This window comes from Schistosoma mansoni, chromosome 2 (genome assembly GCF_000237925.1).
Source record: "Schistosoma mansoni strain Puerto Rico chromosome 2, complete genome".
Classification (NCBI taxonomy): Eukaryota; Metazoa; Platyhelminthes; class Trematoda; order Strigeidida; family Schistosomatidae; genus Schistosoma; species Schistosoma mansoni.
In genome coordinates, this window is record NC_031496.1 from 427613 (window position 1) to 455568 (window position 27956).

Below are 27956 nucleotides of genomic sequence, written 5' to 3' on the forward strand. Positions count from 1 at the left end.
AGCAGCATCAGGGCTTCCAGATACACGAAGCGTGTATCGAGATGGTTCTTTATTTTGATTAGGTGAGGTCAAATGAATGACGCTACTCAGATCTTGTATGCGCGTTTCGGAAAAGCAGCACACATCGATGGTGTAAGATTCTAAAGTCCTAGCAAAGGAAGCCTGTTGTCCTATTTTGCACAATGTACGGATATTAAAAGTTCCTATATGTAGTTTAGAGCGTGGTTTCAGGAGACCAGGAATAACGTTCCGTGTACTCGCTGTTATGCTGGTTGTCTGAAGGAAACACCTTAATGCCGTCACACCTCTGTACAGTCAGCAGTACGACTTCGTCTTCGGACCTTGGTTTGCTGCTTTTAGTCTTACCGCTCTTCAACCGACCTGTCTGGCATGGTAGGACCTTGAGGAACGATTGTTCCAGCCAGCATGGCTCGATAGGTTCATCACGATAGGTAAGCCCGACCACCACGTCAAGGTAGCAGCAACGGTCGGGTTGACTAATATGGTGTCTAAAATATTAGCTTCAATAATACTTCGGCGCCTAACCAAAGCTCGTGAAGAGCATACTAGAGAAAACCAGTCTGGTTTTCGATTTGGATGTAGTTGTATAGACCAGATATTCACTCTACGTCAGGTCCTAGAACAAAGACACACATTTAGACGTCCCACAATCGTAGTATTTCTCGACCTTAAGGCGGCATTTGACTCTGTTGATCGTGAGGTTCTGTGGTAGTGTTTGTCACTGAAAGGAGTACCAAATAAGTACATTAACCTACTCTCTACTCGAACATAACTGGTCGAGTTAGAGCTTATGGCGAACTGTCATCAGAATTGATTGCCTAAAGTGATCCACCTAGGGGAGTTGGAAAACCCTCATTCCAAACCAATGGTGCACATGGGCTCCAGTATCCTGAAGGAACGAATGGCGTATGAACCAACTGTTGGTCACCGGCTACCATGGGACTGCGTCTCCTTACGATGCTCCACTGCCTTGTGGACTAGACCTTCAGGTCAAAGGCTCCGGGTGTGGTCCCCTAAGAAAACCACCTGCTTCAGTCTGGGCATCTGGGCAGTATCACAGCCCTCATACAAATCGAGTGAGATTTGTGAGGCGCATATTTATCTGGTGCTTCCTTGTACCAATATTTATGTGTTTAAATAAAATAAAAAATTTCAATTGCATACAAATTACTGGCCTCCGTCACACTACGCAGATTGTCCAAAACCCATGAGGAACCGACTCTAAAAGCACGTTTCCAAAGCATAGCACTATGCGTCTGTCGAATATACCACTTTCGCCAGCTTTATATATGTTTTCAAAAATAATTTTAAAAAGATCTGGACATGTAGAAATACAGTAGCATAAATAATCTACGGTTGTGAATGGGGTCAGTGTGGAACTCACTCAAAGGTGTAAGCATCTGACTGTTTGCTCTAAAACCAAAACAGAAAGTTATAGACCTTATTCTCTTCTTTTTCTTTCTTTGTTTCCATTTAACACAATATATTTGATCTTTATTCCAAGATTACTAAAACATATTGTGAGTGGTCTTGTTTATATATTTCCAAGACACTCAATACTCTTTCAAGGATCTGTCTTCTTACCACACACACACCGTTGAATGGCTCTGAAATATCTTCATACTATCTTTCGGTCAGCATCTAACACTCAACTTAGATCCTACATTGGATTAAATTTAGCATAGCCGGCGAGACAATAATTTATGGATGAACCAATCAGATTTTAGACAACAGGTCTGGGATTTTGGCTCGAAATTCACTCATCAATTGTGGTTATATAGTGTTTTGGCATTAGAGCTGATATCGGTTCGTGGTGAAAACCCCAGGTATAATTCCCGACCTTAACCATCAACTGTGAATCATAATTCTAATTGCTCACAGGTTTATAACCCTCATTTGGTCCTAGGTGTTAGGTAGATACTCTCAAGGTCAGTCTAGCGTCACTCGAGGATCGTTCATTAATTACAGTCTCACTGCACAGCCAGTATTACTTTCAGTTCATGCCATGGAGAGAGCAACACAGGTTAGTATGTTACTGACAACAAAACACAATTTCAGTATTGGGACAAAGCTGAAATAAATGTGGCAGCGTTGCGTAACACTGTTGTGAAATAAGATTTATCAACTGAATGAGAGTTGTAATTGTTAAGATGGATGAATAGAATCTAGATCGAAAGATAGACAATGATACAGTGCGGCTAAGTGATAACTGGTCAATGAACCGGACTATTGACGGGAAACGTCAAATGATAAGAGATCAAAGACCAGACTGCTGACCAGAAGAACCGCCCTTTCTAACAAAACAAGATACGTACAAAATATTGGACACAAGAATAAATATAAGTTATTTAACAAATAAATGATGGATGAGTAAGGAACTACAGACCATTCAATCTCTTTATCTATTTATTTAAACACATAAATATTGGTACAAGGAAGCACCAGATACATATGCGCCGCACAAATCTTATGTTATGAAAACTACCTAACTCAAATCTTATGCGGTCATATCAAACACTAAACGGCTATTCAGACTCCCCAAGGCAAAGTATTAAAAACCAGCTTATAGTGGGACCATATCCGAAAAAGATATCATGATGCACTTTTTCTATACATTACTAGAATGACCGGCGAAACACTGAAAAAAAGTTGAACTGGCCTCTAGAAACTTTCCAGTTGCCAATAATTCCAAATCAATGATGATACTGAAATACTTTTTAACCTCTAGACGTAAATCACTTCTCAGTAAGCTGGTAAACAGACCACTAATTCGTAATTATTTATATAGAGTTGATACTTTCTGGTATGGTAGCTACATCATAGTCTTTTACATAATATGGTTGCTTGCAGTGAAAGAAAAACTGAAACAGTGGATTCATTCTTTCCACAGATTAAAAAATTGGCTTGACCCTCGAAAAGCCTATCTTAACTCAAAATGTAGGAATGACGAAACTTAATAATGACCAAATTATCTAGTGTTGTGAATTGAAATAGGGCTTTTTTCCTGTCCCAAAAGATTGAGAGGTCTTCCTGAGGGGGATGAAAACGGGATCTATGCGAACTAGATACACAGGATAACCAATACATACAACACTCCAGGGGCAATGCCCCGCACGGTTAGAAGAGAAAAAACTGTAAGGAAGATGTATTGGTGAAGACTTCCGATGAGTTCATCGGGACTACATTATATTTGAATGAATTCAAATGCATATAGTTTACTACATTTGGAGAACTCAAAATGGGCACAATAAAAACATTGTACATACTTTTTAAGGAAAGACTGCACGCTTTTTGAGTTTTTAGCGGAAGGGAAATCACAATCACTAACCAATGCTGAAACCACATCCAACAAATTTTCCAAATAACATTCTGAATTCGGATCTAGCAATTCCTTTTCAAGTTCATTAAGAGGGAGATTATCTGATGATGTCATATTGCGATGACAGTCAGAAACGACAAGGTGACAGTCAAATAATTCCAAAATTAACCCAGCGATCTGCAATCACCGCTAGGCGACCTTGAACGGTGGCACACTGAAACAAATCATAGAGTAACAACTGTGTATATCCAGCGTCTTCTGGTCAGCTGATATTGATCCATTGCCTTATTTTGTGTTGTAATTTTTTATTTCGAAGGCACCAATTTTGTCTCGAAAATAAATAAATAATTGTTGTTGTGTAGGAAAGTGGGATGAAAAGAAGATATAGGAAAGCAGAGATTGAATTAGGAGGTATAGGAAGTAGTTTATGATACAAGGTTATGATAACTGTACCAATTTGAGACATGTATGAGACACAATTAGTTCAATAGGGAGGTGAAAATCCATGGGGGAGGACGTGTTTGTTAAATCTCCCCTTAAAGTTATCCACCGGTATTGTTGTGGCAACTTTAACCAGTAGGGTATTCTGACTTGAGGCAACTTTATGGGAAAGAGTGAGAGCATGTAGTATCTAGCACTATGTCAACCCCAGGTGGGTTGTTCTAGCTTCCAGACAGACCAGTTTGATTATTATTCTTCCTGAGACACATTTTGACAAGTGACTTGTCTATTCTGGTTAATGATCGCAGGAGATGCCGCTCTAAAACGTGACCTAGTACGGATTCATGACCGAGCACCTTTGACTAAATGGGTCCACTAAAGCTAATGTGGTCATCATTCAATGTCGAACACTTACAGAACTAATGATTTTGGGGATTTATATACAGCTACAGTTCACTGCCCCCCTAGTGAGGTAGTGATGACCCTATGACGTGGCCAGTCAGAAGTTAAAACCCAACGAGTTTGTCGTCGGTGGATATTCTTCCGATAGCTTGCTATATTCAGCGTCTGGTCGTCTTTCCTTACCATAAAGGGCCATGAAATACAGTATAGTAATCATAAAACAAAGTCCCTTCACTAGCCTTCGTTTGCGTGTATCAATGAGTAGATTATGGTGTTGTAGCGGGTCTATACCAATGATTGGCATAGAAACATCTGCAACCACGAAAGTCCAGTGAATGTGTTTGCATAAACCCATGTTAAGGTAAACGTACCTTTTACCATATGTTGCGATTGGCTTTCCATCTGCCGCCTGTAAGCTTAAATCAGATTCATGAAGCCTGTCGTTAGAATTTGCAGGAAGATTGCTAACTTCTGCGCCAGTATCGAGGAGGTAGCAAACTTTCGTGGTCACATCTGTGACGCATGAAAGGCGGCTATGTTCGCCGGCTACGGTTGCCGTTAACGCGTGCCGGCTTGGAAGTTTCCCGAGTTGTTTTTCGTTTCAGTGAATTTGGAGTTCGGATAATTGCAGGGTTTTCTGCAATTTCTCGAAGACGTTCCACACTGGTTATGATAACAGCATTGATCGGGGTTATCCGTCTCTCGTGGCCTAGAGACAGATCCCCCACGTGAAATGCTTCTTCGCGGAGTTCGCGACCGTTTACGGTCATTACGAAATCGAAGGTGGTGTGTCAGCGTATGACATAATTCCGCAAGGTCATTGTGGTTCGTTTGAGGCTTCTCTTTGACTGAAAATACCTCGGCGTTAGAAGCCTTCATTATTTCAAGCATGCGGTTGGCAGATGCATCCAGCTCGTCTACGACGTTGTTTTGAAACGAGACGAGAACTGTTTGAACATGTTGCAGAATTTTAGATAAGAAAAGTTCTTTTAATATGTCTACATCGAAAGTCCTTTGGCCAATAAATTACCTCATCTTAGCAACATGTCTGTCGCAGAACCATGTTGCTAGTCAATGTTATTAAGGAGTTCGTCTAACCTTTGTCGATCAGTTAGCTCTCCGCGTCTCAGAACCGATCGTTTTAGCGTTTCGTAAGGTTCAGGAATATCGCTAGTAAACATACTAGGTGTTACGTACCTGTTGAATTCGCGCGGTAGTGTCTTTACAACTGCGGGGAACTGTGCGCGTGAATCAATAATGCTGTGCTCGTGGACGTCGGCTTCCGCGTAGCAGAACCAGGCTTTTATATTGTCCGGCCAAAAAGGCATTGGTTGAAACGAGGGTGGTTTCAGTTTTAGTTTCAGTTTCGAAAGGGCAGGAGGCTTGATGGCCTGTGTTAGTCCTGGCGATGATGGTCTCAGTTGATCCAACTTTCTTTTGCAAGAGTCGACGGATGAAGCCTCAACCACGTGCTGAGGTAATGAATTCCACTCGTTGATGATTCGATGGGATAGTCGGTAGTAAGCTGACAAGAAATTCGTTCTGGGCTTGTGGACTTTTGTGGAGTGTCCTCGTAAATTTTCTGTTTTGGAAGACAAGAAAAATGAGGGCATATTAGGTGCAAATTTATCCAATGTCGAACACTTACAGAACTGTTGATTTTAAGGATTTATCTATAGCTACAATAACATTTCTACAGGTTATGTTTACATAGACTATCCATTTGGTCGATTGAATCCTTTATGCTTTTTGTAGACATGCAGATCTTTACGTCGTGTGCAAATGACAGTATCATCTGAGCCAGCATTACTTGACATCTCGTTTATAAGGACTAAGAAAATGAATGTTCCTTGTACGACTCCTAATGTTGAGACATTCCAACTTAGCGTGCGCTCTATTTACATCGATACGAAACATCCTATTTATTCGGTAGTCTCGAAGCCAGGATAAAAATGGGTCAGTGAAACTCAACTTTGTAACCTTCTTTATGGAAGGTATATGAGTTGTTGTGACAAATGTTTTCGAGAAATCGAAGAATACTATACGAACCGGAATCTTTTGCTCCCAGCAGGTTGTTCAGCTTCCCCGTACTGAAGGTGGATAAGATGCTCAAGACCTGTCTTTCCTGAACCTGTGTTGGGCTTCATGGATTTTGTTTATTATCCAATTATTCCCTGATTTATTCATTGACCAGTCTTCCCATAGCCTTTCACTGAACTGTAACATGCTGAGTCTTCCTAATAGCTCTCTTGGGGGCTTGATAGAGAATGGCCTGCTTTCATTTCCTTGGGAGTTTTGCGTGAATCTAATGACTGCTATTTCATCTCTCAACATTCACCTACTATTTCTTAATGTCAACAGATACTCGAGTATTAGCTGCAATCGTTAGTTTCATTGGTGTTTGATCTTGGTTCGTCGCCCTCATATCCGCACATGTGTTTCAGTCTTGTCTTTGACTCTTTAGATATACTAGTTGGAAATTTTACGGTTGCTTTCAATTCTGTCTTTTCTTTACTCTGCAGGCAAATGTACCAGAACCACAAACAAGGGTGACTTAACACAAACCCGCAGTACTGCCTAGGTACTGAAGTATCACAGAGGCACCTACAAGAAATACACCCAAATTCTGAGTTTCTAGTTTTGATGGACGGCGATCATGCGACACAAGTATCGTTTTTGTGTTATAATAGTATGTTAGTGGTATATAGATTGGATTAAGCATGTTTTATGCATGATGGTGTTGCTGCGCGCTGATTGGTTAATTTTAAACCGATCAGCTCGGGCATATTATTGCAGAAAAATCTATAAGCTTCTTATGCATATACTATAAATATATGAACGATATTTAAACTATTGATTGCTGATTGCTGTTCACTTATCATTATTATTTTGAATACCATTTCATTCCTGTTCAACGTGTTCTGATTTTGGGGTCTTGTCGAGTGTCATCGTATAAGAATACTAAGCAATAGGAATAGCTGGGTCGTTTATATAGCAAAAACACAATTATAACAGTGGCGACGAGGAAAAAGGAAAATTCATTCAAAATGCCTATATCAGATGACCAGCTCAGCCGAATACTACAGCAACAGCAAGCACAACTTGACGCATAAATGCGCCTGTTGGAAACTCTGACGCAACAGCTTAACATACACTACTCGAGTTCACATGCTACTACAAGTACTTCTTCTTGTGATGCAGTTGCCAGCAGCATCCCAGAATTCTATTATGACCCCGAATGTGGCAATACATTTCTCACGTGGTTCAAGCGTTGGGAAGACACATTTAGAATAGAGTTCTGTAATCAAGACGACGCATTGAAGACTCGACTGTTGATGCGCAAGTTGGGAAGTCATGAACATGCACGCTATGCTGATCATATATTACCAAAGTTACCTCGAGAGCTCAGTTTCGAGGAGACAGTATCTCAGCTGTCAGAAATATTCGGTGAATCTTCCTCATTGTTTAGTATTCGCTACCGGTGTCTTAATTTGGTGAAACGAGAAGCCGATGAATATGGTGTTCTAGCAGACATCGTCAACGGAGAATGTGAAAAGTTCAAGTTACGCTCGTTGGCTGAAGATCAATTTAAGTGCCTTATATTCATCAAAGCTCTCCAGTCACCACAAGATGCTGAGATTAGAACCAGACTTCTAACTCGTTTGGATCAAGATCCTAACATCACACTCAGAACGTTAACAGATGAGTGTAAGCGGCTACAGAACATCAGACACGACAATCAGTTGATTGAACAGGTAAATCCTAATTTAACCTGCAGTAGTGTCAATGCTATTACGAGGTTAAAAGTTCAGAAACCGAAAACAAGTGGTAGCAAACCAACGACTGCATGTTGGTTATGTGGTGATTGGCATTATGTACGATATTGCCCATTCAAGAAACATAAATGTCAGATGTGTAACAGACGTGGGCATAAAGAAGGTCATTGTCCTCCAAATCGTACGTCCCAGCCTAAGCAGAAGCACAAACGTCCTCGACACATAAAGTCAGCCGAATCTAAGTCACTTTCTCTGGTAGCAGCCTTTCAAACAGACTATGACATTCGGAGAAAGTATGTTACGATCCAGATTAATGGTATAGCGGTTCGTCTTCAAATTGACACAGCATCCGATATTACTCTAGTGTCTAGGGAGACTTATAACTTGCTGGGAAAACCGCCAATGAAGCCATCCAAGAAAACGGCTAAAAACGTATCTGGAGGTGTACTGAAGCTAGTTGGTGAATTACAATGTGAATTTTCCTTCAATGGAAATAGCTGTAAAGGAGTATGCTATCTAACAGAACGACCAAACCTTGATCTACTTGGTCTAGATATGTTAGAAAAGCTTGGATTAATGGATATACCCATTAACAGCGTGTGTAACGTGTCGTGTCCATCATTAGACACCACCTCATATGCAAAAAAGACAGGTAAAAAGGTTCCAGAAATACGGAGTGTAGCAGCAGCGGCAATTCGAAACACTCCAGTGTCGTCAGATGAAGTCAGAAAAGACTTTTCAGAATTTTGTCAGCAGAACGGAATCAGGCACATCCGAACACCTCCATTCCATCCGCAATCGAATGGCTAGGTAGAACGTTTTGTTGGTACGTTCAAAAATGCTCTAAAAAAATCAAGAGGGGAGGGGGACACCGAAGAGATCTTAGAGAGGTTCTTGTTTATCTACCGTTCGACACAGAACCCTCAGACAACAAATGGAGTCTCCCCAGCGGAAGCGTTACTTGGCAGAAAAATACGTACACATTTTGACAGCATCCGTCCGACGCCAGCTCGTGAGCCCCAACGAAGCTTATCGATGGAGAAGCAGTTTAATCGACACCATGGGGCACAAAGACGATTGTTCAGTGTGGGTCAAAAGGTACTTGCTATGGACTATCGAGGAAAACATCCTACATGGATAGCTGGTCGGATCGTTCATAAGAAAGGAAATGTGGTTTACGAGGTGTCCGTTGGTTCAGAAATCTGGGTGCGTCATGCTAACCAACTGAAATCAACCTCGATCTCCAACAACGAAACGCAGCATAGATTACCTCTTGATGTTCTGCTAGACACCTTTGAGATCAAAACACCTGAAACAGACAGGACAGTCAAGGTGCAAACGAAGGATGATACAATGTCCTTATTACCTAGAAGGTGGACTGACCGGAAGCACAAACCAGTAAAGCGGTTGCAGTTGGACCCTAGCACCAGATCCTACGAATCTGCTCAAGGGGGAGGTGTTAGTGGGATATAGATTGGATTAGGCATGTTTTATGAATGATGGTGTTGCTGCGCGCTGATTGGTTAATTTTAAACCGATCAGCTCGGGCATATTATTGCAGAAAAATCTATAAGCTTCTTATGCATATACTATAAATATATGAACGATATTTAAACTATTGATTGCTGATTGCTGTTCACTTATCATTATTATTTTGAATACCATTTCATTCCTGTTCAACGTGTTCTGATTTTGGGGTCTTGTCGAGTGTCATCGTATAAGAATACTAAGCAATAGGAATAGCTGGGTCGTTTATATAGCAAAAACACAATTATAACATAGTACTAGTCTGAACCACAGACAGTTTGCAACTACACTTTATTCTAACTTTTCGCTTCCTAGTAATATTAGGAGTGGGGACATGGGTAGGAGTGTGATTCCGATTACTAAGTCTCAGATTCAGTCTTCGTGTCTGAGTTGAGTGATCCATGTTGTGAACATTACTCTAAGATTATTTACCTGGTATTCTCTCGAACTTTCTCATAATCGTATTGCTAGAAATCAATTTTTTCGACTTAGAGTTGACCTTTGGATTTAGACACCTACTATTGCTTGCCGTCCTTGTACTGATAGTGTAAGTGACGATAGCAAAGTTATTACTGAGAATGTTACATGGTAGAATAAAAGGTGAAATGAGAGACAATTTAGGTAAAATTAACGCGAGACAGAATATTCGAAAGGTAGAAAAAGTAGAGGTGAATGAATAAAATCAGCACAGCAGTTAAACAAAAAGATAAGTTACACTTAACCGTCATAGAGAACAATAGTGTATGAAGTGGTCGGTAAACTAACACTGCGTCCTTAAGGATAAAAGATGACTATAAGTAACGGATACAGAAATAATGTACAGAGCAGTTGACAAAGAACGCTGACAATACACATGAATCAAATTCGATTGAAAATAAGGTATCGGCGATTTATAAAAACAGGATAAAAACAAAAAAAATATATTCCCCATTGACGGATGCCACGTTTGCCACTGTCACCTACTGATCACTGATCACTGAGTCATTCGAGCACATCGATCCAGTAGATTTGTATGTACACACTGAATGGAACCATTGTGTAAGGGAGGTGATAGTTAACACTGGAAACCATCGACATGTAGTAATAGTCAACTGTAGCACGTTCTCTCACTCACTGCACAGATAGTCGGTGTGGGTCGGATTGGACGTGACTGGTTGGATGTATGTGTTGAGTGGGTGTGAGGCTGGCAAGCTGGCTATCTGTAAATGTGAAGATAGAGGATTAGTGGTTGGGTGTGACGTGTGTGACTGGTTGATTGATTGATTGATTGATATATTTAATGTGTATTGGATGTTGGTGAAGTAGTAAATTTGGTGTGTGTGATTGATATATGTGGTAGTGAGAGTGTATGTTGTTGTTGTTGTTGTTGTTGTTGACTAAGTGTGGGAAAACGGTGTGTGTGATTGGGTTGTGGATAATGCATGTTGTTGCGGATGCACGGCTCGTTGGTCTAGGGGTATGAATACTCGCTTAGGGTGCGAGTGGTCCCGGGTTCGAATCCCGGACGAGCCCAAAACTTTTCAACACATCCAACACCCAAGACACAACAATCACATCAACAGCGCTCGAATTATATCTCGTCAACTATCTCAGAACGCGCGAGTTTGTGTGCGCGTGCGCGTGCGCGCGCTCACCCACTCACACGTGTATACACCCCCATTCAAGTTGACCAAATCACCAACACTATCACACAGTTCCGTCATTCTCATAATAATATCATCATTATCATTATTAAGCACTATCAGTCCGGTTATTCTAATCACAGTGTAATTGATGAAGATGATGATGACGATGATGACGACCACCTTGACACTGACGATCATTATCATGCTCATTGTCACTAATCTCATGGTCACCAATATTGATTGCGATCTTGAATGTTGGTGTTGATGCTATGTGCACTTATTGTATGATCAGTATTGTCGGTGGTAAGACTGGTAGAGAAGAGTTGTGTTGTGTTGTGTTGTGTTGTGTTGGTTATGGTTGACACGAAATCGCTGGTCTGAGAATAACAAGTCAAGTCGAGTGGTAGCAATGCAGAGTGAATAGTTGTGGAGTGCGAGAATGAGAGAATGAGTGTGTATGTGTGTGTGTGTGTGTTTGCACATGTGACTAGTGGTGGATAGGATGGGAGAGGTTTGAGTGAAGCACGAGAAATGATGAGGGGAATCGGTGTTCCGAGAGGTTAGCAACACTGACAGAAATGTGAGGAAGTCAGTACTGGAAGAAGGAAGGTGAGTGTTACGGGATGTGAGTGAAGCACCGATTGGTGGCGTTGAACATCGCACTTTCTGTATGCTTTGTCCGTAAATATATTCCACATTGACGGTTGCCACGTTTGCCACTGTCACCTACTGATCACTGATCACTGAGTCATTCGAGCACATCGATCCAGTAGATTTGTATGTACACACTGAATGGAACCATTGTGTAAGGGAGGTGATAGTTAACACTGGAAACCATCGACATGTAGTAATAGTCAACTGTAGCACGTTCTCTCACTCACTGCACAGATAGTCGGTGTGGGTCGGATTGGACGTGACTGGTTGGATGTATGTGTTGAGTGGGTGTGAGGCTGGCAAGCTGGCTATCTGTAAATGTGAAGATAGAGGATTAGTGGTTGGGTGTGACGTGTGTGACTGGTTGATTGATTGATTGATTGATATATTTAATGTGTATTGGATGTTGGTGAAGTAGTAAATTTGGTGTGTGTGATTGATATATGTGGTAGTGAGAGTGTATGTTGTTGTTGTTGTTGTTGTTGTTGACTAAGTGTGGGAAAACGGTGTGTGTGATTGGGTTGTGGATAATGCAGGTTGTTTTTGCGGATGCACAGTTGGTCTAGGGGTATGATACTCGCTTAGGGTGCGAGTGGTCCCGGGTTCGAATCCCGGACGAGCCCAAAACTTTTCAACACATCCAACACCCAAGACACAACAATCACATCAACAGCGCTCGAATTATATCTCGTCAACTATCTCAGAACGCGCGAGTTTGTGTGCGCGTGCGCGTGCGCGCGCTCACCCACTCACACGTGTATACACCCCCATTCAAGTTGACCAAATCACCAACACTATCACACAGTTCCGTCATTCTCATAATAATATCATCATTATCATTATTAAGCACTATCAGTCCGGTTATTCTAATCACAGTGTAATTGATGAAGATGATGATGACGATGATGACGACCACCTTGACACTGACGATCATTATCATGCTCATTGTCACTAATCTCATGGTCACCAATATTGATTGCGATCTTGAATGTTGGTGTTGATGCTATGTGCACTTATTGTATGATCAGTATTGTCGGTGGTAAGACTGGTAGAGAAGAGTTGTGTTGTGTTGTGTTGTGTTGTGTTGTGTTGGTTATGGTTGACACGAAATCGCTGGTCTGAGAATAACAAGTCAAGTCGAGTGGTAGCAATGCAGAGTGAATAGTTGTGGAGTGCGAGAATGAGAGAATGAGTGTGTATGTGTGTGTGTGTGTGTTTGCACATGTGACTAGTGGTGGATAGGATGGGAGAGGTTTGAGTGAAGCACGAGAAATGATGAGGGGAATCGGTGTTCCGAGAGGTTAGCAACACTGACAGAAATGTGAGGAAGTCAGTACTGGAAGAAGGAAGGTGAGTGTTACGGGATGTGAGTGAAGCACCGATTGGTGGCGTTGAACATCGCACTTTCTGTATGCTTTGTCCGTAAATATATTCCACATTGACGGTTGCCACGTTTGCCACTGTCACCTACTGATCACTGATCACTGAGTCATTCGAGCACATCGATCCAGTAGATTTGTATGTACACACTGAATGGAACCATTGTGTAAGGGAGGTGATAGTTAACACTGGAAACCATCGACATGTAGTAATAGTCAACTGTAGCACGTTCTCTCACTCACTGCACAGATAGTCGGTGTGGGTCGGATTGGACGTGACTGGTTGGATGTATGTGTTGAGTGGGTGTGAGGCTGGCAAGCTGGCTATCTGTAAATGTGAAGATAGAGGATTAGTGGTTGGGTGTGACGTGTGTGACTGGTTGATTGATTGATTGATTGATTGATATATTTAATGTGTATTGGATGTTGGTGAAGTAGTAAATTTGGTTGATATATGTGGTAGTGAGAGTGTATGTTGTTGTTGTTGTTGTTGTTGACTAAGTGTGGGAAAACGGTGTGTGTGATTGGGTTGTGGATAATGCATGTTGTTGCGGATGCACGGCTCGTTGGTCTAGGGGTATGATACTCGCTTAGGGTGCGAGTGGTCCCGGGTTCGAATCCCGGACGAGCCCAAAACTTTTCAACACATCCAACACCCAAGACACAACAATCACATCAACAGCGCTCGAATTATATCTCGTCAACTATCTCAGAACGCGCGAGTTTGTGTGCGCGTGCGCGTGCGCGCGCTCACCCACTCACACGTGTATACACCCCCATTCAAGTTGACCAAATCACCAACACTATCACACAGTTCCGTCATTCTCATAATAATATCATCATTATCATTATTAAGCACTATCAGTCCGGTTATTCTAATCACAGTGTAATTGATGAAGATGATGATGACGATGATGACGACCACCTTGACACTGACGATCATTATCATGCTCATTGTCACTAATCTCATGGTCACCAATATTGATTGCGATCTTGAATGTTGGTGTTGATGCTATGTGCACTTATTGTATGATCAGTATTGTCGGTGGTAAGACTGGTAGAGAAGAGTTGTGTTGTGTTGTGTTGTGTTGTGTTGGTTATGGTTGACACGAAATCGCTGGTCTGAGAATAACAAGTCAAGTCGAGTGGTAGCAATGCAGAGTGAATAGTTGTGGAGTGCGAGAATGAGAGAATGAGTGTGTATGTGTGTGTGTGTGTTTGCACATGTGACTAGTGGTGGATAGGATGGGAGAGGTTTGAGTGAAGCACGAGAAATGATGAGGGGAATCGGTGTTCCGAGAGGTTAGCAACACTGACAGAAATGTGAGGAAGTCAGTACTGGAAGAAGGAAGGTGAGTGTTACGGGATGTGAGTGAAGCACCGATTGGTGGCGTTGAACATCGCACTTTCTGTATGCTTTGTCCGTAAATATATTCCACATTGACGGTTGCCACGTTTGCCACTGTCACCTACTGATCACTGATCACTGAGTCATTCGAGCACATCGATCCAGTAGATTTGTATGTACACACTGAATGGAACCATTGTGTAAGGGAGGTGATAGTTAACACTGGAAACCATCGACATGTAGTAATAGTCAACTGTAGCACGTTCTCTCACTCACTGCACAGATAGTCGGTGTGGGTCGGATTGGACGTGACTGGTTGGATGTATGTGTTGAGTGGGTGTGAGGCTGGCAAGCTGGCTATCTGTAAATGTGAAGATAGAGGATTAGTGGTTGGGTGTGACGTGTGTGACTGGTTGATTGATATATTTAATGTGTATTGGATGTTGGTGAAGTAGTAAATTTGGTGTGTGTGATTGATATATGTGGTAGTGAGAGTGTATGTTGTTGTTGTTGTTGTTGTTGTTGTTGACTAAGTGTGGGAAAACGGTGTGTGTGATTGGGTTGTGGATAATGCATGTTGTTGCGGATGCACGGCTCGTTGGTCTAGGGGTATGATACTCGCTTAGGGTGCGAGTGGTCCCGGGTTCGAATCCCGGACGAGCCCAAAACTTTTCAACACATCCAACACCCAAGACACAACAATCACATCAACAGCGCTCGAATTATATCTCGTCAACTATCTCAGAACGCGCGAGTTTGTGTGCGCGTGCGCGTGCGCGCGCTCACCCACTCACACGTGTATACACCCCCATTCAAGTTGACCAAATCACCAACACTATCACACAGTTCCGTCATTCTCATAATAATATCATCATTATCATTATTAAGCACTATCAGTCCGGTTATTCTAATCACAGTGTAATTGATGAAGATGATGATGACGATGATGACGACCACCTTGACACTGACGATCATTATCATGCTCATTGTCACTAATCTCATGGTCACCAATATTGATTGCGATCTTGAATGTTGGTGTTGATGCTATGTGCACTTATTGTATGATCAGTATTGTCGGTGGTAAGACTGGTAGAGAAGAGTTGTGTTGTGTTGTGTTGTGTTGTGTTGTGTTGGTTATGGTTGACACGAAATCGCTGGTCTGAGAATAACAAGTCAAGTCGAGTGGTAGCAATGCAGAGTGAATAGTTGTGGAGTGCGAGAATGAGAGAATGAGTGTGTATGTGTGTGTGTGTGTGGTGTTTGCACATGTGACTAGTGGTGGATAGGATGGGAGAGGTTTGAGTGAAGCACGAGAAATGATGAGGGGAATCGGTGTTCCGAGAGGTTAGCAACACTGACAGAAATGTGAGGAAGTCAGTACTGGAAGAAGGAAGGTGAGTGTTACGGGATGTGAGTGAAGCACCGATTGGTGGCGTTGAACATCGCACTTTCTGTATGCTTTGTCCGTAAATATATTCCACATTGACGGTTGCCACGTTTGCCACTGTCACCTACTGATCACTGATCACTGAGTCATTCGAGCACATCGATCCAGTAGATTTGTATGTACACACTGAATGGAACCATTGTGTAAGGGAGGTGATAGTTAACACTGGAAACCATCGACATGTAGTAATAGTCAACTGTAGCACGTTCTCTCACTCACTGCACAGATAGTCGGTGTGGGTCGGATTGGACGTGACTGGTTGGATGTATGTGTTGAGTGGGTGTGAGGCTGGCAAGCTGGCTATCTGTAAATGTGAAGATAGAGGATTAGTGGTTGGGTGTGACGTGTGTGACTGGTTGATTGATTGATTGATTGATTGATTGATATATTTAATGTGTATTGGATGTTGGTGAAGTAGTAAATTTGGTGTGTGTGATTGATATATGTGGTAGTGAGAGTGTATGTTGTTGTTGTTGTTGTTGTTGTTGTTGACTAAGTGTGGGAAAACGGTGTGTGTGATTGGGTTGTGGATAATGCATGTTGTTGCGGATGCACGGCTCGTTGGTCTAGGGGTATGATACTCGCTTAGGGTGCGAGTGGTCCCGGGTTCGAATCCCGGACGAGCCCAAAACTCTTCAACACATCCAACACCCAAGACACAACAATCACATCAACAGCGCTCGAATTATATCTCGTCAACTATCTCAGAACGCGCGAGTTTGTGTGCGCGTGCGCGTGCGCGCGCTCACCCACTCACACGTGTATACACCCCCATTCAAGTTGACCAAATCACCAACACTATCACACAGTTCCGTCATTCTCATAATAATATCATCATTATCATTATTAAGCACTATCAGTCCGGTTATTCTAATCACAGTGTAATTGATGAAGATGATGATGACGATGATGACGACCACCTTGACACTGACGATCATTATCATGCTCATTGTCACTAATCTCATGGTCACCAATATTGATTGCGATCTTGAATGTTGGTGTTGATGCTATGTGCACTTATTGTATGATCAGTATTGTCGGTGGTAAGACTGGTAGAGAAGAGTTGTGTTGTGTTGTGTTGTGTTGTGTTGGTTATGGTTGACACGAAATCGCTGGTCTGAGAATAACAAGTCAAGTCGAGTGGTAGCAATGCAGAGTGAATAGTTGTGGAGTGCGAGAATGAGAGAATGAGTGTGTATGTGTGTGTGTGTGTGTTTGCACATGTGACTAGTGGTGGATAGGATGGGAGAGGTTTGAGTGAAGCACGAGAAATGATGAGGGGAATCGGTGTTCCGAGAGGTTAGCAACACTGACAGAAATGTGAGGAAGTCAGTACTGGAAGAAGGAAGGTGAGTGTTACGGGATGTGAGTGAAGCACCGATTGGTGGCGTTGAACATCGCACTTTCTGTATGCTTTGTCCGTAAATATATTCCACATGACGGGTTGCCACGTTTGCCACTGTCACCTACTGATCACTGATCACTGAGTCATTCGAGCACATCGATCCAGTAGATTTGTATGTACACACTGAATGGAACCATTGTGTAAGGGAGGTGATAGTTAACACTGGAAACCATCGACATGTAGTAATAGTCAACTGTAGCACGTTCTCTCACTCACTGCACAGATAGTCGGTGTGGGTCGGATTGGACGTGACTGGTTGGATGTATGTGTTGAGTGGGTGTGAGGCTGGCAAGCTGGCTATCTGTAAATGTGAAGATAGAGGATTAGTGGTTGGGTGTGACGTGTGTGACTGGTTGATTGATTGATTGATTGATTGATTGATATATTTAATGTGTATTGGATGTTGGTGAAGTAGTAAATTTGGTGTGTGTGATTGATATATGTGGTAGTGAGAGTGTATGTTGTTGTTGTTGTTGTTGACTAAGTGTGGGAAAACGGTGTGTGTGATTGGGTTGTGGATAATGCAGGTTGTTTTTGCGGATGCACGGCTCGTTGGTCTAGGGGTATGATACTCGCTTAGGGTGCGAGTGGTCCCGGGTTCGAATCCCGGACGAGCCCAAAACTTTTCAACACATCCAACACCCAAGACACAACAATCACATCAACAGCGCTCGAATTATATCTCGTCAACTATCTCAGAACGCGCGAGTTTGTGTGCGCGTGCGCGCGCTCACCCACTCACACGTGTATACACCCCCATTCAAGTTGACCAAATCACCAACACTATCACACAGTTCCGTCATTCTCATAATAATATCATCATTATCATTATTAAGCACTATCAGTCCGGTTATTCTAATCACAGTGTAATTGATGAAGATGATGATGACGATGATGACGACCACCTTGACACTGACGATCATTATCATGCTCATTGTCACTAATCTCATGGTCACCAATATTGATTGCGATCTTGAATGTTGGTGTTGATGCTATGTGCACTTATTGTATGATCAGTATTGTCGGTGGTAAGACTGGTAGAGAAGAGTTGTGTTGTGTTGTGTTGTGTTGTGTTGTGTTGGTTATGGTTGACACGAAATCGCTGGTCTGAGAATAACAAGTCAAGTCGAGTGGTAGCAATGCAGAGTGAATAGTTGTGGAGTGCGAGAATGAGAGAATGAGTGTGTATGTGTGTGTGTGTGTGTTTGCACATGTGACTAGTGGTGGATAGGATGGGAGAGGTTTGAGTGAAGCACGAGAAATGATGAGGGGAATCGGTGTTCCGAGAGGTTAGCAACACTGACAGAAATGTGAGGAAGTCAGTACTGGAAGAAGGAAGGTGAGTGTTACGGGATGTGAGTGAAGCACCGATTGGTGGCGTTGAACATCGCACTTTCTGTATGCTTTGTCCGTAAATATATTCCACATTGACGGTTGCCACGTTTGCCACTGTCACCTACTGATCACTGATCACTGAGTCATTCGAGCACATCGATCCAGTAGATTTGTATGTACACACTGAATGGAACCATTGTGTAAGGGAGGTGATAGTTAACACTGGAAACCATCGACATGTAGTAATAGTCAACTGTAGCACGTTCTCTCACTCACTGCACAGATAGTCGGTGTGGGTCGGATTGGACGTGACTGGTTGGATGTATGTGTTGAGTGGGTGTGAGGCTGGCAAGCTGGCTATCTGTAAATGTGAAGATAGAGGATTAGTGGTTGGGTGTGACGTGTGTGACTGGTTGATTGATTGATTGATTGATATATTTAATGTGTATTGGATGTTGGTGAAGTAGTAAATTTGGTGTGTGTGATTGATATATGTGGTAGTGAGAGTGTATGTTGTTGTTGTTGTTGTTGTTGTTGACTAAGTGTGGGAAAACGGTGTGTGTGATTGGGTTGTGGATAATGCATGTTGTTGCGGATGCACGGCTCGTTGGTCTAGGGGTATGATACTCGCTTAGGGTGCGAGTGGTCCCGGGTTCGAATCCCGGACGAGCCCAAAACTTTTCAACACATCCAACACCCAAGACACAACAATCACATCAACAGCGCTCGAATTATATCTCGTCAACTATCTCAGAACGCGCGAGTTTGTGTGCGCGTGCGCGTGCGCGCGCTCACCCACTCACACGTGTATACACCCCCATTCAAGTTGACCAAATCACCAACACTATCACACAGTTCCGTCATTCTCATAATAATATCATCATTATCATTATTAAGCACTATCAGTCCGGTTATTCTAATCACAGTGTAATTGATGAAGATGATGATGACGATGATGACGACCACCTTGACACTGACGATCATTATCATGCTCATTGTCACTAATCTCATGGTCACCAATATTGATTGCGATCTTGAATGTTGGTGTTGATGCTATGTGCACTTATTGTATGATCAGTATTGTCGGTGGTAAGACTGGTAGAGAAGAGTTGTGTTGTGTTGTGTTGTGTTGTGTTGTGTTGGTTATGGTTGACACGAAATCGCTGGTCTGAGAATAACAAGTCAAGTCGAGTGGTAGCAATGCAGAGTGAATAGTTGTGGAGTGCGAGAATGAGAGAATGAGTGTGTATGTGTGTGTGTGTGTGTTTGCACATGTGACTAGTGGTGGATAGGATGGGAGAGGTTTGAGTGAAGCACGAGAAATGATGAGGGGAATCGGTGTTCCGAGAGGTTAGCAACACTGACAGAAATGTGAGGAAGTCAGTACTGGAAGAAGGAAGGTGAGTGTTACGGGATGTGAGTGAAGCACCGATTGGTGGCGTTGAACATCGCACTTTCTGTATGCTTTGTCCGTAAATATATTCCACATTGACGGTTGCCACGTTTGCCACTGTCACCTACTGATCACTGATCACTGAGTCATTCGAGCACATCGATCCAGTAGATTTGTATGTACACACTGAATGGAACCATTGTGTAAGGGAGGTGATAGTTAACACTGGAAACCATCGACATGTAGTAATAGTCAACTGTAGCACGTTCTCTCACTCACTGCACAGATAGTCGGTGTGGGTCGGATTGGACGTGACTGGTTGGATGTATGTGTTGAGTGGGTGTGAGGCTGGCAAGCTGGCTATCTGTAAATGTGAAGATAGAGGATTAGTGGTTGGGTGTGACGTGTGTGACTGGTTGATTGATTGATTGATTGATATATTTAATGTGTATTGGATGTTGGTGAAGTAGTAAATTTGGTGTGTGTGATTGATATATGTGGTAGTGAGAGTGTATGTTGTTGTTGTTGTTGTTGTTGTTGACTAAGTGTGGGAAAACGGTGTGTGTGATTGGGTTGTGGATAATGCATGTTGTTGCGGATGCACGGCTCGTTGGTCTAGGGGTATGATACTCGCTTAGGGTGCGAGTGGTCCCGGGTTCGAATCCCGGACGAGCCCAAAACTTTTCAACACATCCAACACCCAAGACACAACAATCACATCAACAGCGCTCGAATTATATCTCGTCAACTATCTCAGAACGCGCGAGTTTGTGTGCGCGTGCGCGTGCGCGCGCTCACCCACTCACACGTGTATACACCCCCATTCAAGTTGACCAAATCACCAACACTATCACACAGTTCCGTCATTCTCATAATAATATCATCATTATCATTATTAAGCACTATCAGTCCGGTTATTCTAATCACAGTGTAATTGATGAAGATGATGATGACGATGATGACGACCACCTTGACACTGACGATCATTATCATGCTCATTGTCACTAATCTCATGGTCACCAATATTGATTGCGATCTTGAATGTTGGTGTTGATGCTATGTGCACTTATTGTATGATCAGTATTGTCGGTGGTAAGACTGGTAGAGAAGAGTTGTGTTGTGTTGTGTTGTGTTGTGTTGTGTTGGTTATGGTTGACACGAAATCGCTGGTCTGAGAATAACAAGTCAAGTCGAGTGGTAGCAATGCAGAGTGAATAGTTGTGGAGTGCGAGAATGAGAGAATGAGTGTGTATGTGTGTGTGTGTGTGTTTGCACATGTGACTAGTGGTGGATAGGATGGGAGAGGTTTGAGTGAAGCACGAGAAATGATGAGGGGAATCGGTGTTCCGAGAGGTTAGCAACACTGACAGAAATGTGAGGAAGTCAGTACTGGAAGAAGGAAGGTGAGTGTTACGGGATGTGAGTGAAGCACCGATTGGTGGCGTTGAACATCGCACTTTCTGTATGCTTTGTCCGTAAATATATTCCACATTGACGGTTGCCACGTTTGCCACTGTCACCTACTGATCACTGATCACTGAGTCATTCGAGCACATCGATCCAGTAGATTTGTATGTACACACTGAATGGAACCATTGTGTAAGGGAGGTGATAGTTAACACTGGAAACCATCGACATGTAGTAATAGTCAACTGTAGCACGTTCTCTCACTCACTGCACAGATAGTCGGTGTGGGTCGGATTGGACGTGACTGGTTGGATGTATGTGTTGAGTGGGTGTGAGGCTGGCAAGCTGGCTATCTGTAAATGTGAAGATAGAGGATTAGTGGTTGGGTGTGACGTGTGTGACTGGTTGATTGATTGATTGATTGATTGATATATTTAATGTGTATTGGATGTTGGTGAAGTAGTAAATTTGGTGTGTGTGATTGATATATGTGGTAGTGAGAGTGTATGTTGTTGTTGTTGTTGTTGTTGTTGACTAAGTGTGGGAAAACGGTGTGTGTGATTGGGTTGTGGATAATGCATGTTGTTGCGGATGCACGGCTCGTTGGTCTAGGGGTATGATACTCGCTTAGGGTGCGAGTGGTCCCGGGTTCGAATCCCGGACGAGCCCAAAACTCTTCAACACATCCAACACCCAAGACACAACAATCACATCAACAGCGCTCGAATTATATCTCGTCAACTATCTCAGAACGCGCGAGTTTGTGTGCGCGTGCGCGTGCGCGCGCTCACCCACTCACACGTGTATACACCCCCATTCAAGTTGACCAAATCACCAACACTATCACACAGTTCCGTCATTCTCATAATAATATCATCATTATCATTATTAAGCACTATCAGTCCGGTTATTCTAATCACAGTGTAATTGATGAAGATGATGATGACGATGATGACGACCACCTTGACACTGACGATCATTATCATGCTCATTGTCACTAATCTCATGGTCACCAATATTGATTGCGATCTTGAATGTTGGTGTTGATGCTATGTGCACTTATTGTATGATCAGTATTGTCGGTGGTAAGACTGGTAGAGAAGAGTTGTGTTGTGTTGTGTTGTGTTGTGTTGTGTTGGTTATGGTTGACACGAAATCGCTGGTCTGAGAATAACAAGTCAAGTCGAGTGGTAGCAATGCAGAGTGAATAGTTGTGGAGTGCGAGAATGAGAGAATGAGTGTGTATGTGTGTGTGTGTGTGTGTTTGCACATGTGACTAGTGGTGGATAGGATGGGAGAGGTTTGAGTGAAGCACGAGAAATGATGAGGGGAATCGGTGTTCCGAGAGGTTAGCAACACTGACAGAAATGTGAGGAAGTCAGTACTGGAAGAAGGAAGGTGAGTGTTACGGGATGTGAGTGAAGCACCGATTGGTGGCGTTGAACATCGCACTTTCTGTATGCTTTGTCCGTAAATATATTCCACATTGACGGTTGCCACGTTTGCCACTGTCACCTACTGATCACTGATCACTGAGTCATTCGAGCACATCGATCCAGTAGATTTGTATGTACACACTGAATGGAACCATTGTGTAAGGGAGGTGATAGTTAACACTGGAAACCATCGACATGTAGTAATAGTCAACTGTAGCACGTTCTCTCACTCACTGCACAGATAGTCGGTGTGGGTCGGATTGGACGTGACTGGTTGGATGTATGTGTTGAGTGGGTGTGAGGCTGGCAAGCTGGCTATCTGTAAATGTGAAGATAGAGGATTAGTGGTTGGGTGTGACGTGTGTGACTGGTTGATTGATTGATTGATTGATTGATATATTTAATGTGTATTGGATGTTGGTGAAGTAGTAAATTTGGTGTGTGTGATTGATATATGTGGTAGTGAGAGTGTATGTTGTTGTTGTTGACTAAGTGTGGGAAAACGGTGTGTGTGATTGGGTTGTGGATAATGCATGTTGTTGCGGATGCACGGCTCGTTGGTCTAGGGGTATGATACTCGCTTAGGGTGCGAGTGGTCCCGGGTTCGAATCCCGGACGAGCCCAAAACTCTTCAACACATCCAACACCCAAGACACAACAATCACATCAACAGCGCTCGAATTATATCTCGTCAACTATCTCAGAACGCGCGAGTTTGTGTGCGCGTGCGCGTGCGCGCGCTCACCCACTCACACGTGTATACACCCCCATTCAAGTTGACCAAATCACCAACACTATCACACAGTTCCGTCATTCTCATAATAATATCATCATTGTCATTATTAAGCACTATCAGTCCGGTTATTCTAATCACAGTGTAATTGATGAAGATGATGATGACGATGATGACGACCACCTTGACACTGACGATCATTATCATGCTCATTGTCACTAATCTCATGGTCACCAATATTGATTGCGATCTTGAATGTTGGTGTTGATGCTATGTGCACTTATTGTATGATCAGTATTGTCGGTGGTAAGACTGGTAGAGAAGAGTTGTGTTGTGTTGTGTTGTGTTGTGTTGTGTTGTGTTGGTTATGGTTGACACGAAATCGCTGGTCTGAGAATAACAAGTCAAGTCGAGTGGTAGCAATGCAGAGTGAATAGTTGTGGAGTGCGAGAATGAGAGAATGAGTGTGTATGTGTGTGTGTGTGTTTGCACATGTGACTAGTGGTGGATAGGATGGGAGAGGTTTGAGTGAAGCACGAGAAATGATGAGGGGAATCGGTGTTCCGAGAGGTTAGCAACACTGACAGAAATGTGAGGAAGTCAGTACTGGAAGAAGGAAGGTGAGTGTTACGGGATGTGAGTGAAGCACCGATTGGTGGCGTTGAACATCGCACTTTCTGTATGCTTTGTCCGTAAATATATTCCACATTGACGGTTGCCACGTTTGCCACTGTCACCTACTGATCACTGATCACTGAGTCATTCGAGCACATCGATCCAGTAGATTTGTATGTATACACTGAATGGAACCATTGTGTAAGGGAGGTGATAGTTAACACTGGAAACCATCGACATGTAGTAATAGTCAACTGTAGCACGTTCTCTCACTCACTGCACAGATAGTCGGTGTGGGTCGGATTGGACGTGACTGGTTGGATGTATGTGTTGAGTGGGTGTGAGGCTGGCAAGCTGGCTATCTGTAAATGTGAAGATAGAGGATTAGTGGTTGGGTGTGACGTGTGTGACTGGTTGATTGATTGATTGATTGATATATTTAATGTGTATTGGATGTTGGTGAAGTAGTAAATTTGGTGTGTGTGATTGATATATGTGGTAGTGAGAGTGTATGTTGTTGTTGTTGTTGTTGTTGTTGACTAAGTGTGGGAAAACGGTGTGTGTGATTGGGTTGTGGATAATGCATGTTGTTGCGGATGCACGGCTCGTTGGTCTAGGGGTATGATACTCGCTTAGGGTGCGGGTGGTCCCGGGTTCGAATCCCGGACGAGCCCAAAACTTTTCAACACATCCAACACCCAAGACACAACAATCACATCAACAGCGCTCGAATTATATCTCGTCAACTATCTCAGAACGCGCGAGTTTGTGTGCGCGTGCGCGTGCGCGCGCTCACCCACTCACACGTGTATACACCCCCATTCAAGTTGACCAAATCACCAACACTATCACACAGTTCCGTCATTCTCATAATAATATCATCATTATCATTATTAAGCACTATCAGTCCGGTTATTCTAATCACAGTGTAATTGATGAAGATGATGATGACGATGATGACGACCACCTTGACACTGACGATCATTATCATGCTCATTGTCACTAATCTCATGGTCACCAATATTGATTGCGATCTTGAATGTTGGTGTTGATGCTATGTGCACTTATTGTATGATCAGTATTGTCGGTGGTAAGACTGGTAGAGAAGAGTTGTGTTGTGTTGAGTTGTGTTGTGTTGTGTTGTGTTGTGTTGTGTTGGTTATGGTTGACACGAAATCGCTGGTCTGAGAATAACAAGTCAAGTCGAGTGGTAGCAATGCAGAGTGAATAGTTGTGGAGTGCGAGAATGAGAGAATGAGTGTGTATGTGTGTGTGTGTGTGTGTTTGCACATGTGACTAGTGGTGGATAGGATGGGAGAGGTTTGAGTGAAGCACGAGAAATGATGAGGGGAATCGGTGTTCCGAGAGGTTAGCAACACTGACAGAAATGTGAGGAAGTCAGTACTGGAAGAAGGAAGGTGAGTGTTACGGGATGTGAGTGAAGCACCGATTGGTGGCGTTGAACATCGCACTTTCTGTATGCTTTGTCCGTAAATATATTCCACATTGACGGTTGCCACGTTTGCCACTGTCACCTACTGATCACTGATCACTGAGTCATTCGAGCACATCGATCCAGTAGATTTGTATGTACACACTGAATGGAACCATTGTGTAAGGGAGGTGATAGTTAACACTGGAAACCATCGACATGTAGTAATAGTCAACTGTAGCACGTTCTCTCACTCACTGCACAGATAGTCGGTGTGGGTCGGATTGGACGTGACTGGTTGGATGTATGTGTTGAGTGGGTGTGAGGCTGGCAAGCTGGCTATCTGTAAATGTGAAGATAGAGGATTAGTGGTTGGGTGTGACGTGTGTGACTGGTTGATTGATTGATTGATTGATTGATATATTTAATGTGTATTGGATGTTGGTGAAGTAGTAAATTTGGTGTGTGTGATTGATATATGTGGTAGTGAGAGTGTATGTTGTTGTTGTTGACTAAGTGTGGGAAAACGGTGTGTGTGATTGGGTTGTGGATAATGCATGTTGTTGCGGATGCACGGCTCGTTGGTCTAGGGGTATGATACTCGCTTAGGGTGCGAGTGGTCCCGGGTTCGAATCCCGGACGAGCCCAAAACTCTTCAACACATCCAACACCCAAGACACAACAATCACATCAACAGCGCTCGAATTATATCTCGTCAACTATCTCAGAACGCGCGAGTTTGTGTGCGCGTGCGCGTGCGCGCGCTCACCCACTCACACGTGTATACACCCCCATTCAAGTTGACCAAATCACCAACACTATCACACAGTTCCGTCATTCTCATAATAATATCATCATTATCATTATTAAGCACTATCAGTCCGGTTATTCTAATCACAGTGTAATTGATGAAGATGATGATGACGATGATGACGACCACCTTGACACTGACGATCATTATCATGCTCATTGTCACTAATCTCATGGTCACCAATATTGATTGCGATCTTGAATGTTGGTGTTGATGCTATGTGCACTTATTGTATGATCAGTATTGTCGGTGGTAAGACTGGTAGAGAAGAGTTGTGTTGTGTTGTGTTGTGTTGTGTTGTGTTGGTTATGGTTGACACGAAATCGCTGGTCTGAGAATAACAAGTCAAGTCGAGTGGTAGCAATGCAGAGTGAATAGTTGTGGAGTGCGAGAATGAGAGAATGAGTGTGTATGTGTGTGTGTGTGTGTTCGCACATGTGACTAGTGGTGGATAGGATGGGAGAGGTTTGAGTGAAGCACGAGAAATGATGAGGGGAATCGGTGTTCCGAGAGGTTAGCAACACTGACAGAAATGTGAGGAAGTCAGTACTGGAAGAAGGAAGGTGAGTGTTACGGGATGTGAGTGAAGCACCGATTGGTGGCGTTGAACATCGCACTTTCTGTATGCTTTGTCCGTAAATATATTCCACATTGACGGTTGCCACGTTTGCCACTGTCACCTACTGATCACTGATCACTGAGTCATTCGAGCACATCGATCCAGTAGATTTGTATGTACACACTGAATGGAACCATTGTGTAAGGGAGGTGATAGTTAACACTGGAAACCATCGACATGTAGTAATAGTCAACTGTAGCACGTTCTCTCACTCACTGCACAGATAGTCGGTGTGGGTCGGATTGGACGTGACTGGTTGGATGTATGTGTTGAGTGGGTGTGAGGCTGGCAAGCTGGCTATCTGTAAATGTGAAGATAGAGGATTAGTGGTTGGGTGTGACGTGTGTGACTGGTTGATTGATTGATTGATTGATTGATATATTTAATGTGTATTGGATGTTGGTGAAGTAGTAAATTTGGTGTGTGTGATTGATATATGTGGTAGTGAGAGTGTATGTTGTTGTTGTTGTTGTTGTTGTTGACTAAGTGTGGGAAAACGGTGTGTGTGATTGGGTTGTGGATAATGCATGTTGTTGCGGATGCACGGCTCGTTGGTCTAGGGGTATGATACTCGCTTAGGGTGCGAGTGGTCCCGGGTTCGAATCCCGGACGAGCCCAAAACTTTCCAACACATCCAACACCCAAGACACAACAATCACATCAACAGCGCTCGAATTATATCTCGTCAACTATCTCAGAACGCGCGAGTTTGTGTGCGCGTGCGCGTGCGCGCGCTCACCCACTCACACGTGTATACACCCCCATTCAAGTTGACCAAATCACCAACACTATCACACAGTTCCGTCATTCTCATAATAATATCATCATTAT

General features: G+C 43.1%; 1 protein-coding gene and 5 non-coding genes across 6 annotated transcripts in view; 5 read left to right on the top strand and 1 right to left on the bottom strand.

The window, feature by feature from the left end:
- The window catches only part of Smp_139800 (serine/threonine kinase), a 42705-nt gene extending 39184 nt beyond the window's left edge, over nucleotides 1–3521 (bottom strand). The window contains exon 1 of the mRNA XM_018795244.1: nucleotides 3288–3521. Within this exon, the coding sequence (XP_018649576.1) occupies nucleotides 3288–3454 (167 nt within the window). The 5' untranslated portion in view covers nucleotides 3455–3521. The remainder of the gene's footprint in view (nucleotides 1–3287) is intronic.
- Nucleotides 3522–10926: 7405 nt separating this feature from the next.
- Smp_tRNA_00543_Pro_CGG.1.1 lies at nucleotides 10927–10998 on the top strand. Its single transcript has one exon. It is a non-coding gene (tRNA).
- A 1321-nt stretch (nucleotides 10999–12319) lies between these two features.
- Nucleotides 12320–12388, top strand: Smp_tRNA_00968_Pro_AGG.1.1. The gene has a single exon. It is a non-coding gene (tRNA).
- A 9688-nt stretch (nucleotides 12389–22076) lies between these two features.
- Smp_tRNA_01202_Pro_AGG.1.1 lies at nucleotides 22077–22147 on the top strand. The gene has a single exon. It is a non-coding gene (tRNA).
- A 2719-nt stretch (nucleotides 22148–24866) lies between these two features.
- On the top strand, nucleotides 24867–24937 carry Smp_tRNA_00821_Pro_AGG.1.1. Its single transcript has one exon. It is a non-coding gene (tRNA).
- Nucleotides 24938–26271: 1334 nt separating this feature from the next.
- Nucleotides 26272–26342, top strand: Smp_tRNA_01224_Pro_AGG.1.1. Its single transcript has one exon. It is a non-coding gene (tRNA).
- Nucleotides 26343–27956: the final 1614 nt, after the last annotated feature.